Raw genomic sequence first — 14685 nt, forward strand, 5'->3', positions numbered from 1 at the left:
GGCAGGAAGGGCAATGGAATAATGGAATCCTGGGGTGCATTAGGAAGAGCATTGCCAGCAGCTCAAGGGAGGTGACCCTGCCCCTCTGCCCAACCCTGGTGAGGCACATCTGCAGTGCTGAGTCCAGTCCTGGGCCCCTCAGGACAAGAGAGACATGGAGCTGCTGCAGTGGCTCCAGGGGAGGGGAACACAGATGACTGAGGCACTGGAGCATCTCTCTCAAAAAGGAAAGGCTGGGGGAGCTGGGGCTGCTCAGCCTCGAGAAGAGGCACTGAGAGGGGAGGGAGCTCATCAATGTCTGTGAGTATCTGCAGGGAGGTGCCAGCAGGATGGAGCCAGGCTCTGCTCTGTGGTGCCAGCAACAGGTCAGGAGGCAATGGCAGAAACTGATGCACAGGAAGCTCCACCTGAATATAAGGAACAGCTTGTCGGGTATCAGCAGATTCATGCTGCCATAAAACATTTTAAGGATATTGAAAAATAGGCCCCACTGTTTCCTACTTCTGTTTTCTCTTTAGAGGACCAGTGCGGCATTCGAGATTGTATGTACTTGCTCTATAATGGGACTTGCTTAAGAAAACACTTTTATTTTCCTATATTGCTCAGTGTTAAGTGTTGTCCTTAAGGAGTCAGTGATGCTAATAAGCTATTCTTCGCACATTAAAAAATTCAAATGTATTTCAGGATAGTTTTTTGATTGATAATTTTGAAGTGAAGAAAGAGAAAATAATAGGCACCATTTCTTGATTACAAGGAACCAGAGTTTGGAGTACAGTTGAAAAGAATCTCCTATCAATTTGGTATTTTGATATATGAATATATCTGATTATACTCAGAGTGGGTCATCTAACTTTCTTAAAATATTTTCAGCTTTTTTTAATACAAGAAAGCTCACCCTGAACATGAGGAAGATCTTTACTGTGTGGGTGACTGAGCACTGGAACAGATTGCCCAGAGAAATTGTGGAGTCTCCCTGAAGAGATACTCCAGAATTGTCTGGATGAAATCCTGTGCCATGTGCTCAGGCCCTGGTTGGACCAGATGAGCCATTCTGGTCCCTTCTAACCTGACCCACTCTGAAAGCTGAGTGCTTGTGTTTATAACATAGGTGAGTCACTGAGGTTCTGCTTAAAACAGGTGCAAACCCAAGTTTAAATCTGAGAGCAGACAGATAATGCTTGTGCCTGCTGAAACCTTAGTAGTCTCGCAGGGGCTTCCCTTTCTTTGTGAGAGCTGGTTTTTCATAGACTCTTGTGCAGTGCATAGCTGTACTGAGAAATTCTTCCCAGTGAAAAGTGCACATCAGAATTTGTTAAGTCCAGTAATATCACATTTGCGGAGGTGAGTTGTTAGTGTGTACTTATAGAAATATATTATTTTAAAGCAATATTTTAAAAACCTCTTGTTTCTGGCTCCAATCACCAGCATTACTTTGTTTACTACATAGGTCATCTGCCTGGACTCCTGTGATGTTTTTGGCGTGGTCATCCTTGACATCTTTTTCTCTAAATTGGAGAGAGATGAGTTTGATGGGTGGACCTAGGGATTTATTGTATTGCTGCATTCCAGGGCAATGGTCCAGGTCTCAGGGTCCTGATGGAGAGCAGTGGCAAGCAGTGTTCTTCAGGGGTCTGTACTGGGACCAGCATCGTTCAATATCTTAATCGATGACATAGATGAAGGGATTGAGTGCACCCTCAGCAAGTTTGCAGATGACACCCTGAAGAACGGGATGTCATCCAGAGGAATACGGACAGACTCGAAAAGTGGCATAAGCTGTACCCAGACCATTCTGTTCAGCATATTCTTTTGGATGTACCCTCCCCAAATTGGTTTATCTTTTCAGAAACCATTTATATTTTGGAAATCACAACATGCTGTGGGAATTAATGCATTTAAGAGGTAGGATGTCTTTCTTCCTGAATTTGTGTAATTCCCACTTGCCTTGTGCTCACCTGCAGTGATCCTGGGTGTCAGTTCTCAGGATTTCTCCACTTTCTTCCAAGCAGTGTTCAGGCAAAAGCACTCACTACGAACTGTGTTTCTCTGCATGCCAGACTGCCACATGCTGACAAATACCTGCCAGCAGCTATGGGATTTGTCCTGGGAAATTCCAGGTAAACACGATCCCTCAGCCTCATGAAAGTAACAGCTGCTACTTTTGCTCAAAGGGAATTCCCACAGACTTTGATCTGTAAGAGCACATCACTCCAGCTTTGCTTCACTGCAGTGAGGTAAGACAGTAGCTAAAGTGTTTGTCAAGGCTGTGTGATAGCAGTAACTTCACAAGCAGCAAGTCAGACTTTTCCACTGCTTTCCTTAGTTATACACTCTTTATTCTTAACAAAGGTCTTCTCTATGCACTCCAGTGAAAGCATAACTGGAGTCTGAGCCAAAATACAAGTTAGGATAGGATAAATAGCAGCTATTTCTCTGGCATGACCTGTGGAAATCTGAAGTATGTTGGATTTTGGCCTTTCCACCTCCTAAATTTACTGTCTTCAGTGCAAGGAAAAACACTGAAGCTTTAGGAGGTCTGCTTGTCATTGCACAATAAAGAAATATTATTTTTTAAAACAAAATATTATTAGTTGTGCTTACTTTAGGCATGATAAACTGGCCAACCTTCTGTGCTTATTTTATGTAGGTACTGGAGAAATGTGTAGTAAGACTGGTCATCCAAGGGAGCTTAACAAACATATCGTGAAAAGTGGGTGAGATAAGACAGGAGCTGGATGGGCAGGAAAAGCTAAAGTAGGATAACAAACACATCATGAGGCATGAAATTCTTGATTAGTCATATGAAACAGCAGCACCGGCCATTTATTCTTGCTATTCTAGACTTTAAGCATCAAAGTTTTGATATTTCATGTCATTATGGCCTGATTAAAGCATAAACATCTGTTAAAATCATTGCATTCTCCACAGCTGGTGTGTGTGTGTCAAACAGGCAGTCACTTAGACAAGTTAGCATCCTGCCTTCTGAGCATCAGGGGAAGATCCTGGGGCATTGTGTAAGAGCATTATTCAACATGGAAGAAGACTTCTTCTAATACTATGTCTATTGAGAAAGCCCAAAAATGTTCCAAGTTCCAAGCTTTTAGAAGAAGATGCATCTAGAGCAGAAATATGGGCTTTTGAGTGTGCACTCTAATTCACAAGTGCTTGTCAGAGGTGCTTTCCTGTGGGAATACTCCTGTACAGCCATGCTCTCAGGTGCAAGAAGAGTGCTGAGTGCAAGCGAACATTTTGAGCCACTCCAAAACATGTTTATTCTCATTTTATGGACAAGCCCTGCCACCATGCTGCTGTCCTTGGCCTTGGAGAGCTTCAGGGGAGGCTTTGCCTCATGTCCAATGGCCAAGGTCATTAAGCAGGGCCGGACATATCAGGACTGGAGCCATGTCCCAGCCCCAAGCTTGCTGTGTGACTGTTAGCTAGTCACTGTTTTGCTGAGTCTTGTTTCTGTCTCTGCTAGGATGAAGACAGCAGTATTTCTGTACCTCGCAGTGGTACCCTTTATTCTCTCAGCATGTTCTCTTTGTCATCTTATAAATTCTGTCAGGACAAAACCTAGGGCTCTTATATATTTCCCTGCTCTGGTTGACTGGAGCAGCAGCAGCGGCAGGTCCAGCCATGCTGCTGGAAGTCTGGCAGCCCAGGAGCTGCAGATGGCTCACCAGCCTGTTGGGCACCTGTCCTGTCTACACACCTTGCACCTATTGGGAGCCAAGTCTGTGCTGTATAAAACCCACTATGCCATGTGGCACAAAGTTCTGAAATGCAGAAGCCCACTGCAGGTGTGGTCAGTTTTTCTGTACTCTCAGCACCAGAGTGATGCCTGGGAAGGAGGCAGCCTGGGATGGGGCACTTGCCCTGGGCTGTTGCAGACCGTGGGCTGGATCTGCTGAGAAACTTGTCCCCAGCTGCCACCTGCTGAGCCTTGAGGAAACAGCAGAAATCCGTGTGTGTCAGGCTCCCTCAGGCGGGCGCCTAAAGCCATCACCGTGTGCTAAAATCCAAGACACTAGCTGGGGGCAGATGCTAAACGCCGTGTCACTGGGGATGTGTCTTGGACACTTCTTCAGGTGTCCAAACACGAACAAGGGTGCTGACTGTAGAACCAGCCTGAATTGCTCTTCTGAGGGCACAGTCAAGAAGTCCACAGAGTGAGAAAAATACAATGAAGTAGAAGATAACAACTTGTATAGTAATTGTTTGCATGAACACATAGAAATACAGTGCTACCATGCTTATATTTATAGGAAGAGGAGCTCATCAGGAGACTTTTGAAATCATAAATATGCTACTGCAGCATTAGCTGCAGAAGAAAAAAACTTCCCTTTCCTTAAAGAAATCCAATACCTTCATGATTTTAAGCAAATTCAGCTTAAGCACAGGTGCACCAATACTTTGGAAAGTTGGAATTTGTTTGGCACCATGATGTTATAATAGACTTGTTGCTGATCCTGACCGTGATGCTTATTTTCAACTGACTGTTGTGTAGTTTGCAAAATACACCACAGATCCTCATACTTAAAATAAAAATAATACTTACCCACTTCTATCAAAACTTCTCCTAAGCAAGACTATTTTGCTATGTACATTTACAACGCCCAGCAAAATGGGATCTCATAATTTATGATGTCTGGAGAGTAGAGTGAATTGAAAAGAAGATTGCATTGACCTAATTTATGCGTATGTTTTAGTTTTAAGATTGTGCCTGAAGAAAAAAATAAGGAGCATGGGAACAAATAAACAACCAACTATAAGCAACAACAGGAAAAAAATATGGTTGACTATATGTCTAACAAACCTCCAATGCCACCTGCTGGGGAAACACTGGAAGTGGGATTGAGGTCTCCAGCAGAGTACAAACTGTGTCTGTATCTTTGTTACTGACTTCTTTTAAAATTTTTCTTGTATTAAAAAAAGCTGAAAATATTTTAAGAAAGTTAGATGACCCACTCTGAGTATAATCAGATATATTCATATATCAAAATACCAAATTGATAGGAGTTTCTTTTCAACTGTACTCCAAACACTGGTTCCTTGTAATCAAGAAATGGTGCCTATTATTTTCTCTTTCTTCACTTCAAAATTATCAATCAAAAAACTATCCTGAAATACATTTGAATTTTTTAATGTGCAAGAATAGCTTATTAGCATCACTGACTCCTTAAGGACAACACTTAACACTGAGCAATATAGGAAAATAAAAGTGTTTTCTTAAGCAAGTCCCATTATAGAGCAAGTACATACAATCTCGAATGCCGCACTGGTCCTCTCAAGAGAAAACAGAAGTAGGAAACAGTGGGGCCTATTTTTAAATATCCTTAAAATGTTTTATGGCAGCATGAATCTGCTGATACCCGACAAGCTGTTCCTTATATTTAGGTGGAGCTTCCTGTGCATCAGTTTCTGCCATTGCCTCCTGACCTGTTGCTGGCACCACAGAGCAGAGCCTGGCTCCATCCTGCTGGCACCTCCCTGCAGATACTCACAGACATTGATGAGCTCCCTCCCCTCTCAGTGCCTCTTCTCGAGGCTGAGCAGCCCCAGCTCCCCCAGCCTTTCCTTTTTGAGAGGGATGCTCCAGTGCCTCAGTCATCTGTGTCCCCCTCCCCTGGAGCCACTGCAGCAGCTCCATGTCTCTCTTGTCCTGAGGGGCCCAGGACTGGACTCAGCACTGCAGATGTGCCTCACCAGGGCTGGGCAGAGGGGCAGGGTCACCTCCCTTGAGCTGCTGGCAATGCCCTTCCTAATGCACCCCGGGATTCCATTGGCCACAGGACACACTGCTGGCTCATGGATGGCTTGTTGTCCACCAGGACCCCCAGGTCCCTCTCCACAGAGCTGCTTTCCAGTAGGTTCAGCCTGTACTGATGCCTGGGGTTATTCCTACCTGGGTGCAGGACCCTGCATCTCCCTTTGCAGAATTTCAGAATGTTCTTCTCTGCCAATCTCTCCAGCCTGTCCAGGTCCTTCCCAAGGGCTTTAGAGCACCCTGTGGCATTGCCCATCCCTCCCAGCTTTGTGTCATCAACGAACCGGCTGAACTTGTTCTGGGCCTTCATCCAGGTCATTAATGAACAAATTAAACCTCTGGAGGACACCATTAGTTACAGGCCCCCAACTAGACCCTGTTCCACCAAACACAACTATTTTGGATCTGCCATTAAGCCAGATCCTCCTCATTGTTTACTCATCGAGTCCACACTTTCTGAGTTTGCCTATGAGCATATTGTGAGAGAGTGTGTCAAGTGGACAATCCAGGCCAATTACAATTCTTCTTGGCAGAGTTTTTGAAAATCAATACACAACATTCAGAAGCATCTTCTTTCCTCATCATTCACTGGAAACAGAACTTAAGCTGCAGAGAATAAGTCACCCTAAAAACTGCCAGGGCTTGTAAAACGTAGGAAATGTAAATACTAAAGCTAAAGGGTTTTCTTCTGTGTTTTGCCTACATCTCTTGCATGCCTCTCACCCTGCAAATCTGTACAAACACTTCTGCTCTACAGAAAAAAACAAATGGAAAGTCATTTGTATGGACAAAGCACCATTAAACAGGGCTACAGTTTTCAAAATAAATAGAAATTGTGAACTAGATAGATTTATCTCAGAGTAAAGAGTCTCTAAAGTAGGGGCTTGTTTTCATTTTGAGATACAGCTTAGAAATACAGTGTAAAACTATAATTATATAGTAGTAAGATGAACCTTTGGCTGCAGCAGTAGTAGTTTTTTAAACAGACTATATAATGTGCCACAAAGTATCAGGATAAAGACAACAAATATATCAAAGTAACTCAGATATCAAGTTGTTCAGCATTTTTAAAGTACTTTCAGATGAGAGGGATGGAAGCAGAAAAGTATTTTCATCCAGTTACATTTACTGAAAGAATAATAAACAATCTGTTTGTGTCGTTTATGCAGTTTCTTCCTGAAAGGAAAAAAAGGACTTAGAACATTCAGGACCCTTCTCATTTAAATGTCTGAAACAAAACACAATAGAAGGCATCAACAGTTTGGAAAACAAAGGCTGCCAGTCCATCCACTGCAGACTTCCTGATAAATCCTAACCCCAGTGCCATTAAATAGGCCCCATCATTAACAGCAAAGACCACTCCACCAGCAGTGCAAATGAAAACTATTAAGCCTGACTTTATCAAATAGACAGACCTACAACACATTAGTGAGCCCATTAAAGCAGCACAGTGACTTTGAGGATACTCACTGGCCTAATTAATGAGAAGAAAAAAAGAGAAGAATTTACTGAGACTCTTAGCATTCATGTAGCAGAAGAACTAATAAAACAGATATTTGTGTAGTTGATGTGTTTTGACATGGTTTCACTTCCAGCTGGATCTTTCTGTTACATGAAAGGTCACTGCCTCAGGAAACGGATCTTTCCACATCTGCCTGGATGCACACCATTGAGAAGACTCATCAACAACACAAACAAATAAAAATTTGCTCATCTGATGCTCACAAGAATTGATTTTGACTAGAAACACAATAAATGGAAATGCTTTCCACTTCATCTTCATTTTGGGGTGGGGGAGGGGAGGAAGCCATAACTATTCTAAGTGACTCCCTAAAATCACTGAAAAATAAAAAAATATCTCCTTGGTCTAAAGCATAGATCTTAGATTACCACAGTCATATAAACTCAGATACAACTCTGTACCTCACCAACTCTGTGTTGCATGAATTGGAGTCACTATCCCTTGGAAAGACTGGATGTGGCACTCAGTGCCATGGTCTGGTTGACATAGTGGTGTTTGGTCACAGGTTGGACTTGATGATTTCACAGATCTTTTCCAATTGTGGTTTGTGGTTCTGTGATTTTTGCAATATTGTTGGTGTAGCAACAGAAACATTTCCAGGGTGAAATACAAAGGAACACTCAATAAAATGTGAATTCATAGTATAAATACTTTGAATTAAACATGTATTTAAATGAAGTTGAAGTTAACATTTCTGGTTAGTTCCACATTGCCCAGTAATCTTATTCCTAAAATATAAATAAGTTGGATTTTCTCAGTTTGGCAAAGTTGTTTGTGAATACATTTGACAGAAAAATTATGATGGCCATTGACAGAAAAAACAGACACTGGGAAACTGCTGAGGTGATGTGTAGTGTTTTGTGTTGCTCCCAACACACACTTCTTCAGTTAAGTAATCATCAACACTAATTTTTGAACTTGAAGAATATTATCTTAGACTTGGTATTTAAAACTTCTTATAAACCTTGATATCTGTAGATGACGAAGAGATTTTGTTTGGAGGCACTTTTTTCTATTTTGTTTTTTCACCCCAACATTTCCAAGTTTTCTTTTTTTTCTTTTTTTTTTTTTTTTAATGAAAAAAATTGCCTAGTCTGTGTGATGAATCGAAGTTTGTTTGGAGGAAATTCCATTTAAAACATGCACATGCTTGCAGCACACAGTTGCTGTGAAACTGGTACTTAAAATGACTTTGCAACAGAAGATAGCTGTGTTCCAGTGGTTTTTATTGCAGTCCTCTGCCAGCTTCGTCCCAAATGCTAGATATGGTTGTGATTCAGAAAGATACAGAAATGCAGATGACAAAACAGATGATGAAGATTAATTAGCTGAGGGAGAAGAGGAAAGCAGATGTCACTTGCAGATTATCTTACAGAAATGAGCATGCAAATCTTACTTACACCTGTGAAGGTCCACTGATGTAAATGGCAGTATTTTTCCTGTGTTAAATCAGACCCCATGAGATGTTATCTTCTGGTCTTTGGTGAAGTGTTGGTGTGAGAGACATGGCTTGCACTTTTGAAGAACTGCAATTTCATCCATTAGCACCACAGTCTTATTTAATATTTTTTAGGTACTTTTTTTTTCCTGGCATTTGAGGGCTGTTCAGTGGAAGATTCTCATGCAACCTTGTTTCTAGTAGATGAAATAAAAGGTTAAAATATGCTATATGGAGTGTGCAACGTGATTCTCTGTTGTAGATCCCTAGCAACATAGGCAAAAAGTTGCAGTTTTAGCTTTAGGCACAGCTGACATCATCTCTGCATTGTTGTGGCTCTTGTATGTGCACAGTGTGATCTAGAAAGCAGGGTATAATGGAGACAATCCCACTGCAAGGCTGATGGTAAAAGCTGTGCACAAAAGAACAGTATATGCTATGTACAGCAGAGATATATTGCCTTTCTCTCTGTCGTACTTCTCAACATGTTCAAACGATTTCCAGATGACGAGTTTTGTTAGTATAGAATTAAGGTAGGATTTGAAATTGTTTTTTAAAGGCCTCAAAATAACCTGGCAAATTTTAGAGATGAAGCTGAAAACCAAATCACTACATATGTGAAGAGGAGAAATTGCTGTGATGGGCCAGACTACTTCAATTAAGTTCAAAACCCTAATACTGGTGTTGTCATGTAAGAGAAGCTTCAGTGGAAAAGAAACTGAATTGGTTGCACTTAGCTGGGGCACAGCAAGTTGTCTGATGTTTTTGTTTCAGGAAATATGAAAACCTTAAGATGCAGGGAGTAGGAAAACCTTAACCTTCATCCAAACATCTTACCTCTTTGCATTAATTTAGTACTCTAATGAAGGCTTATTTCCTGTATAAAATGCTCAGTCACTTTCTAAGATCTCTGTGTAACAAAATGCCCTCATTTCTGAGGTTGTCACTGTCCAGCTTAATGTCTTACATACATAAAGCTTCCTCCACAAGGACAGAAGGCCTGTGCTCTGCAGGTGTGTGATGCTGCAGACAGCTTGCTGGCATGGCCAAGTGCCCGCCATAGAAGCTGAGCCCTCCTTTACTCCATTTAATGTCCTACTCTCATGTGCAGTGACTTAAAGTACCTTTCTATCTTTCCATCCATCTCCACAGGTCCAGAAGATGGACATTGTTCAGAATTTATTCCCCAACAGAAAACAGTAAGGGAGCAGCTTGCTTTTCTGGAGCTAAAAAAGCCACAAGGTGAGCAACCTCCCACTCCCCCCCATCCGAAGTCACAGAGGTCAGAGTAGCAAGAGTTCAGATATGGCTTTGTCCCATAGCCTACCAGAATGGATCCCCTGGAGTTGAGACTTCTGTATTTACTGATCTTTTCTGCCTGCAGTGTGTTCTTAAGCTGTTGCAGCAGCCAATGCCATGACGTCAGGACACCTAGGCTTGTGTGAGCTGGCACTCAGCTTGGCAAGTCAGGTTCAACTATCACTGAACTGCAGCTGGCAATTCAACATTCACAGTCTGGCCATGAATCTTCATAAATGCGTAATTATGTTCCAGCCTGTGTTTGAAATTACAGAAATTACACTCAGTCACCACATCTAAACATGAGGTCACAGATTTCAAAACCTAATTCTGAGCTATTTTAAAAAACAAACAGAACTCTTGCCCTTTGTTGTAGATCAGGTCTCAAACGTATTTATCCACAGCAATCCAGTGTTCAAACATACATTTTATAAACAAAATACTTTTATTAGACTAGTACATGGATTATTTTAAATCAAGGATTAGAATACAGTTGGTATTAAACTTATTACTACTATTGATATTAAACTTATTATGATTGTTTCAGTTCATTTCACCAAAGTCAAAGTTACTGTACATTAGCCTCAGGAAATAATATTTATCTGGAAAAAAAAAATTAAAAATACAGATGGAATTTCTTTTTCCTCCTTTTATTTCATGTGTTTTGGCAATATAGTTTAAACTAGATGACTTAGTTAATAGAGCATAACACTAAGCAAAACCAGAACTTAATGGGAACTGTTAATAGACTGTTTAATTTATTTGTTCCTGCTTCTGATGTGAAAATTATCCCATCACTACATTTATGTTTTCAGTTTGCTAGATGCAATTATTTTTTCATTATCCTTTCTGCAAGAGCTCCATCCAAGAAAAACATCTTGAGTATTTAGAGATACTCCAGATGCCTAATCCAGCTTATTGGGTAACTGCTTCAGAGAATGGCCCTAGATAAAGTCTTCTACAGCTTCTTCTTGATTTATAGAAGCATCATAACAGTGTTTTCCTCTCTGGACACCAGTAGCCACATCTAGCCTGGTACAGTACTCAGAAATAAAAAAAAAATATACTTGGGTGTGGCCTCTAAAGACCACATTGTCACCTGAGTGTGCAGTTACTGTGGTTTTTCAGAATCAGAGATGAAAAGAAATGGCTGGCCATGTGCAAAACAAAGAGCAGTCTCTTCTAAAACAAGAGATCCTTTCTACAATAAGCAGGCTCAGCATGCCACTTCAGAATGATGCATTGGCAAGAGAACATGAGCCTCAACTTAGATTTAAAAATGGTAACCTGGTGTAATATATATATATACATATATATATATCCTTCAAGCCCACAGACAGACTTGTGAATTATTACTATTTGTTATTTTAAATATCAGCTCCATCAGAAACCTCATTCTGAATTAAGTTTGACTATCCTGCTGCTGTGTAAACAAGGCAGAGTCAGTTACCCTGTAGCTCCTTTGGGAAGTTGTTGTAAGCAAAGTTATTGCTTTGTATCAGATGGTATGGTTAGATTACTTCCGGGATCCCTCTAATCTTTTGGATACATTTCTATTTTTACACAGTATCCCTGACAGGCTCAATGATCTTTATCATTCTTGTCTCAATCATTGGTTATAAGAAATGTTATTAGCAATGCTTTGCTCATCGGCTTAACCAGTGACTGTTTCCACACTCTTCAAATGCAAACCAAAATCTTAACTGAGGCTTCTTCCTTCAGAAGATGAGACAAGTCAGTCCCACTGGTTCATGTTACTAACTATTTAATTAGACTGTTTTCAGTATACGCCCATTTCCTCAAAGGAACAGGTGGGGTCTGTCTCTGTACTCTTCCTTGTCCTGATGTCTCAACAGTCTTGCCCAGGTAAGACAAGGAATGTGGACTGCTTTGCCTTTTCCAATGGTCAACTGGGAAAGGGGTTCCAAATTTAATGATTATTTATTTTCTATTCTCCCCCTCCTCAATGTAGGAGCAACATATATTGATCCAACCTAAACTCCTTGTCAAATAATTTAATCCAGACTAGTAACAGCCTCCTCTAAACTGACTCTGTCATCCCATGCAAGACTTAACTGCATTAACTTAGCTCCTTTGTTTAATTTGACATAACTGTTTTTTGTACATAGAATTTCTTCTACACACCCATTTTGTAATAGGTTTCTGTACTGTTATTGCTGCCCATATGCCAGACACTCTTCTGCCAGTAGCCTAATACCCCTGTTCTCAAAAGATGTGTCATGGAATTATTCTAAAATATAAAATTTGATTTTTCATATATGGTCTGATACTCATCCCGGTGAATATATATAGCATGTAGGGTTGAAAACCACAGACTTGCCAACAAGTGTTTACATTTCCATTTAATATGAGAATACTTCCTCATTATGTAATAAGAATATGAGGCACAGGAAAAAAATAAATTAATGCAATAATCTACGAAAGAGAAATCTAGCTATTTTAGAGAGTCATCTACATGTAGTGGAAATATCACATATACCTTATAAAGTTGTATACAGTACTGTAATACATATGACATAATTTTCCAGTTTTCTGGAAGAGAATCATGAGAGCCATTTACGGACAACTAGCTTGTATTTTCTCCAGAATAAATCACATTAATTACACGGGCAAACTGGAGTAAGGAGGGATTATATAGCAGTGACATTAAAACAGTCAAAAAAGCCACTGATCCTACAGCTGAATCTGAGTAATCATACACCTGAGCAAGACCAAGAACAGTTTCTCCAAAAAGTGTGATCAAAATTCACTGATTAAATCAGACAGAACAATATTAGCTTCTGAAGAGTCTGACAGTACAGTAACGCCATTGAAAATATCCCTGTTTTATCCATTTCAACAAAAATCATAATCTGAATTACAAGTATGCTGCATATCTGCATAAGCACCAAGATAAAATAAAGTAAAAGCTTATTCATCAAGTCCCTCTGATAAATGGTCCCCGATAAAAAAGCAATTTTTGATGTACATTTAAGTACTTTTGGCAAGAGACACAGGTTCCATAAAAGTCACTGCAAAGTCTGAAAAAAATTCTACAACTTGTAAAAAAGATCAAAGGTAGGGCATTTCTAATAGTCTGAGAAATAATGAAATTCACTCCAGTTCCTGAGATAAACTGCAGATCAATTGTGAAGATTTACCATATTGTACCACACTCTCTTTCTCTCCTTCTCTTACACACTGCACACAAGGTTGGAACTGAAGCTTCTGCTAAGCTTACAAGTCAGCAAAGCATGTAAAAGCTCAGAACATTCGAATTTTCTACTATAAAAACAAGAGACTGGCAACTTAGGTCAGAGACAGACATACTTCTGTCACAGTCTGTCAAAAGAATTTCCAGAGGCAGTTGCCTTAAACTAACTGCACTTGCATCATTTAAATTAATACAATTCTGTGTTTCTGTCCTGTTTTCACTGACCAGTGTGCTCTTATTCATCCCTCTGCTGTTTAAAAGAGACCACAGATGAGTTCAAACTCCTAGGGTCAGATTTTTAAAAAGAGCATGTGTCACCTAACAGCTCAGCATGTCTCTGTATGCTGGAACCATCATCAATGTGCTTCATCGCTACTAGCCATATGGTCACTTTCTAACTTAGCATTAATGTTGTGCTCCATCTTCTGTAAAACTGCTGGAAGATCCAGTACAGAAGAAATAATATAATGAGGTACGGGGGTGATATCTACTGGGGTGGTCACTGCTTTGTTTAACCAGACCGTCGCTTTCAAGCCAGCATTCAGGCCTCCTTGAATATCTGTATCTAGAGAGTCACCGACCATCACACACTCTGCGGGCTGCACCCCCAGGAGATCGCAGCAGTAATGAAAGATGGATGGCGCCGGTTTCTCCTCCTTCTGCTCTCCGCCCACAACGATGGCATCGAAGTAGGGCTGGCAGGCGCACGCCTCGATCTTCTCCCTCTGCGTCTGCCGCTCGCCGTTGGTGAGCAGCAGCAGGCGGAGGCCTTTCCGCAGCTCGGTCAGCATGGCCCGCGTGTCCTCGGCCAGCGTCAGGTGCTGCAGCCGCGTCGTCTTCCACAGGTAATAGCACTCGGCCGCCAGGTCGCGGTTCGCCTCCCCCCCGATGGTCTCCTGGATCGCCTCCTCCCAGTGCGAAATCCGCAGGTCTGTGATGCACATCTTGGCGGGATCGTGGCACTCCTTGAGGAGCTTGGCCTGGACCTTGTCGCAGACGGCGCGGGCCTCTCCCTCCCCGTAGTGGTGCTTGGACTGCAGGGCGCTTATCACCTGCAAGGGACGCGGGGGCGCGCGTCAGGGCGCTGCGGGGCCGCGCGGCGCGCTCCCGGGAGTGTGTCAGAAGGAGGGAGGGAGCGGGACACGCGCGGCCCCGCCGGGCCGGGCCGGGAGCAGCGCTGGCCGCGGGCCCCGCGCCGGGAGGGGGACAGGGGCAGTACCTCCTCGATGGCGCGCCGCCCGGCCGCCGCCGTGTCGATCAGCGTGTTGTCCAGATCGAAGAACACCGCCTTGACGCCGTGCAGCCCCATGGCGCCGCCTCCCGCGAGAGCCGCCCCGCTCGGACGGCGGCGGGAAGCGCCCCTGAGCGCCGGCACAGCCGCCCGTGCCGGGCACAGCGCGGCGGGGCCGCCGGGCCCGCCCCTCACGTCAGGCCCGCGGGGCGGA

The 14685-nt window shown here is 42.3% G+C and overlaps 1 protein-coding gene across 1 annotated transcript; it reads right to left on the bottom strand.

Annotated features, from left to right (window-relative positions):
- Positions 1-10662: 10662 nt before the first annotated feature.
- NANP (N-acetylneuraminic acid phosphatase) lies at positions 10663-14677 on the bottom strand. The gene is made up of 2 exons (XM_056486506.1): positions 14460-14677; positions 10663-14292 (listed from the first exon to the last, which is right to left on the bottom strand). Exons 1-2 carry the CDS (start codon positions 14547-14549, stop codon positions 13597-13599), a joined length of 786 nt encoding a protein of 261 aa, XP_056342481.1. The 5' UTR covers positions 14550-14677; the 3' UTR covers positions 10663-13596.
- Between the last annotated feature and the right edge of the window lie 8 nt (positions 14678-14685).

Source organism: Oenanthe melanoleuca, chromosome 3, assembly GCF_029582105.1.
Source record: "Oenanthe melanoleuca isolate GR-GAL-2019-014 chromosome 3, OMel1.0, whole genome shotgun sequence".
NCBI lineage: Eukaryota > Metazoa > Chordata > Aves > Passeriformes > Muscicapidae > Oenanthe > Oenanthe melanoleuca.

Bases quoted from the DNA above. Each gene is read 5' to 3' on its own strand.
- NANP (XM_056486506.1), bottom strand. From the start codon at position 14,549: ATGGGGCTGCACGGCGTCAAGGCGGTGTTCTTCGATCTGGACAACACG. The intron at 14,293-14,459 runs GTACTGCCCCTG...CGTCCCTTGCAG, and splicing joins GGCGGCGCGCCATCGAGGAG to GTGATAAGCGCCCTGCAGTC.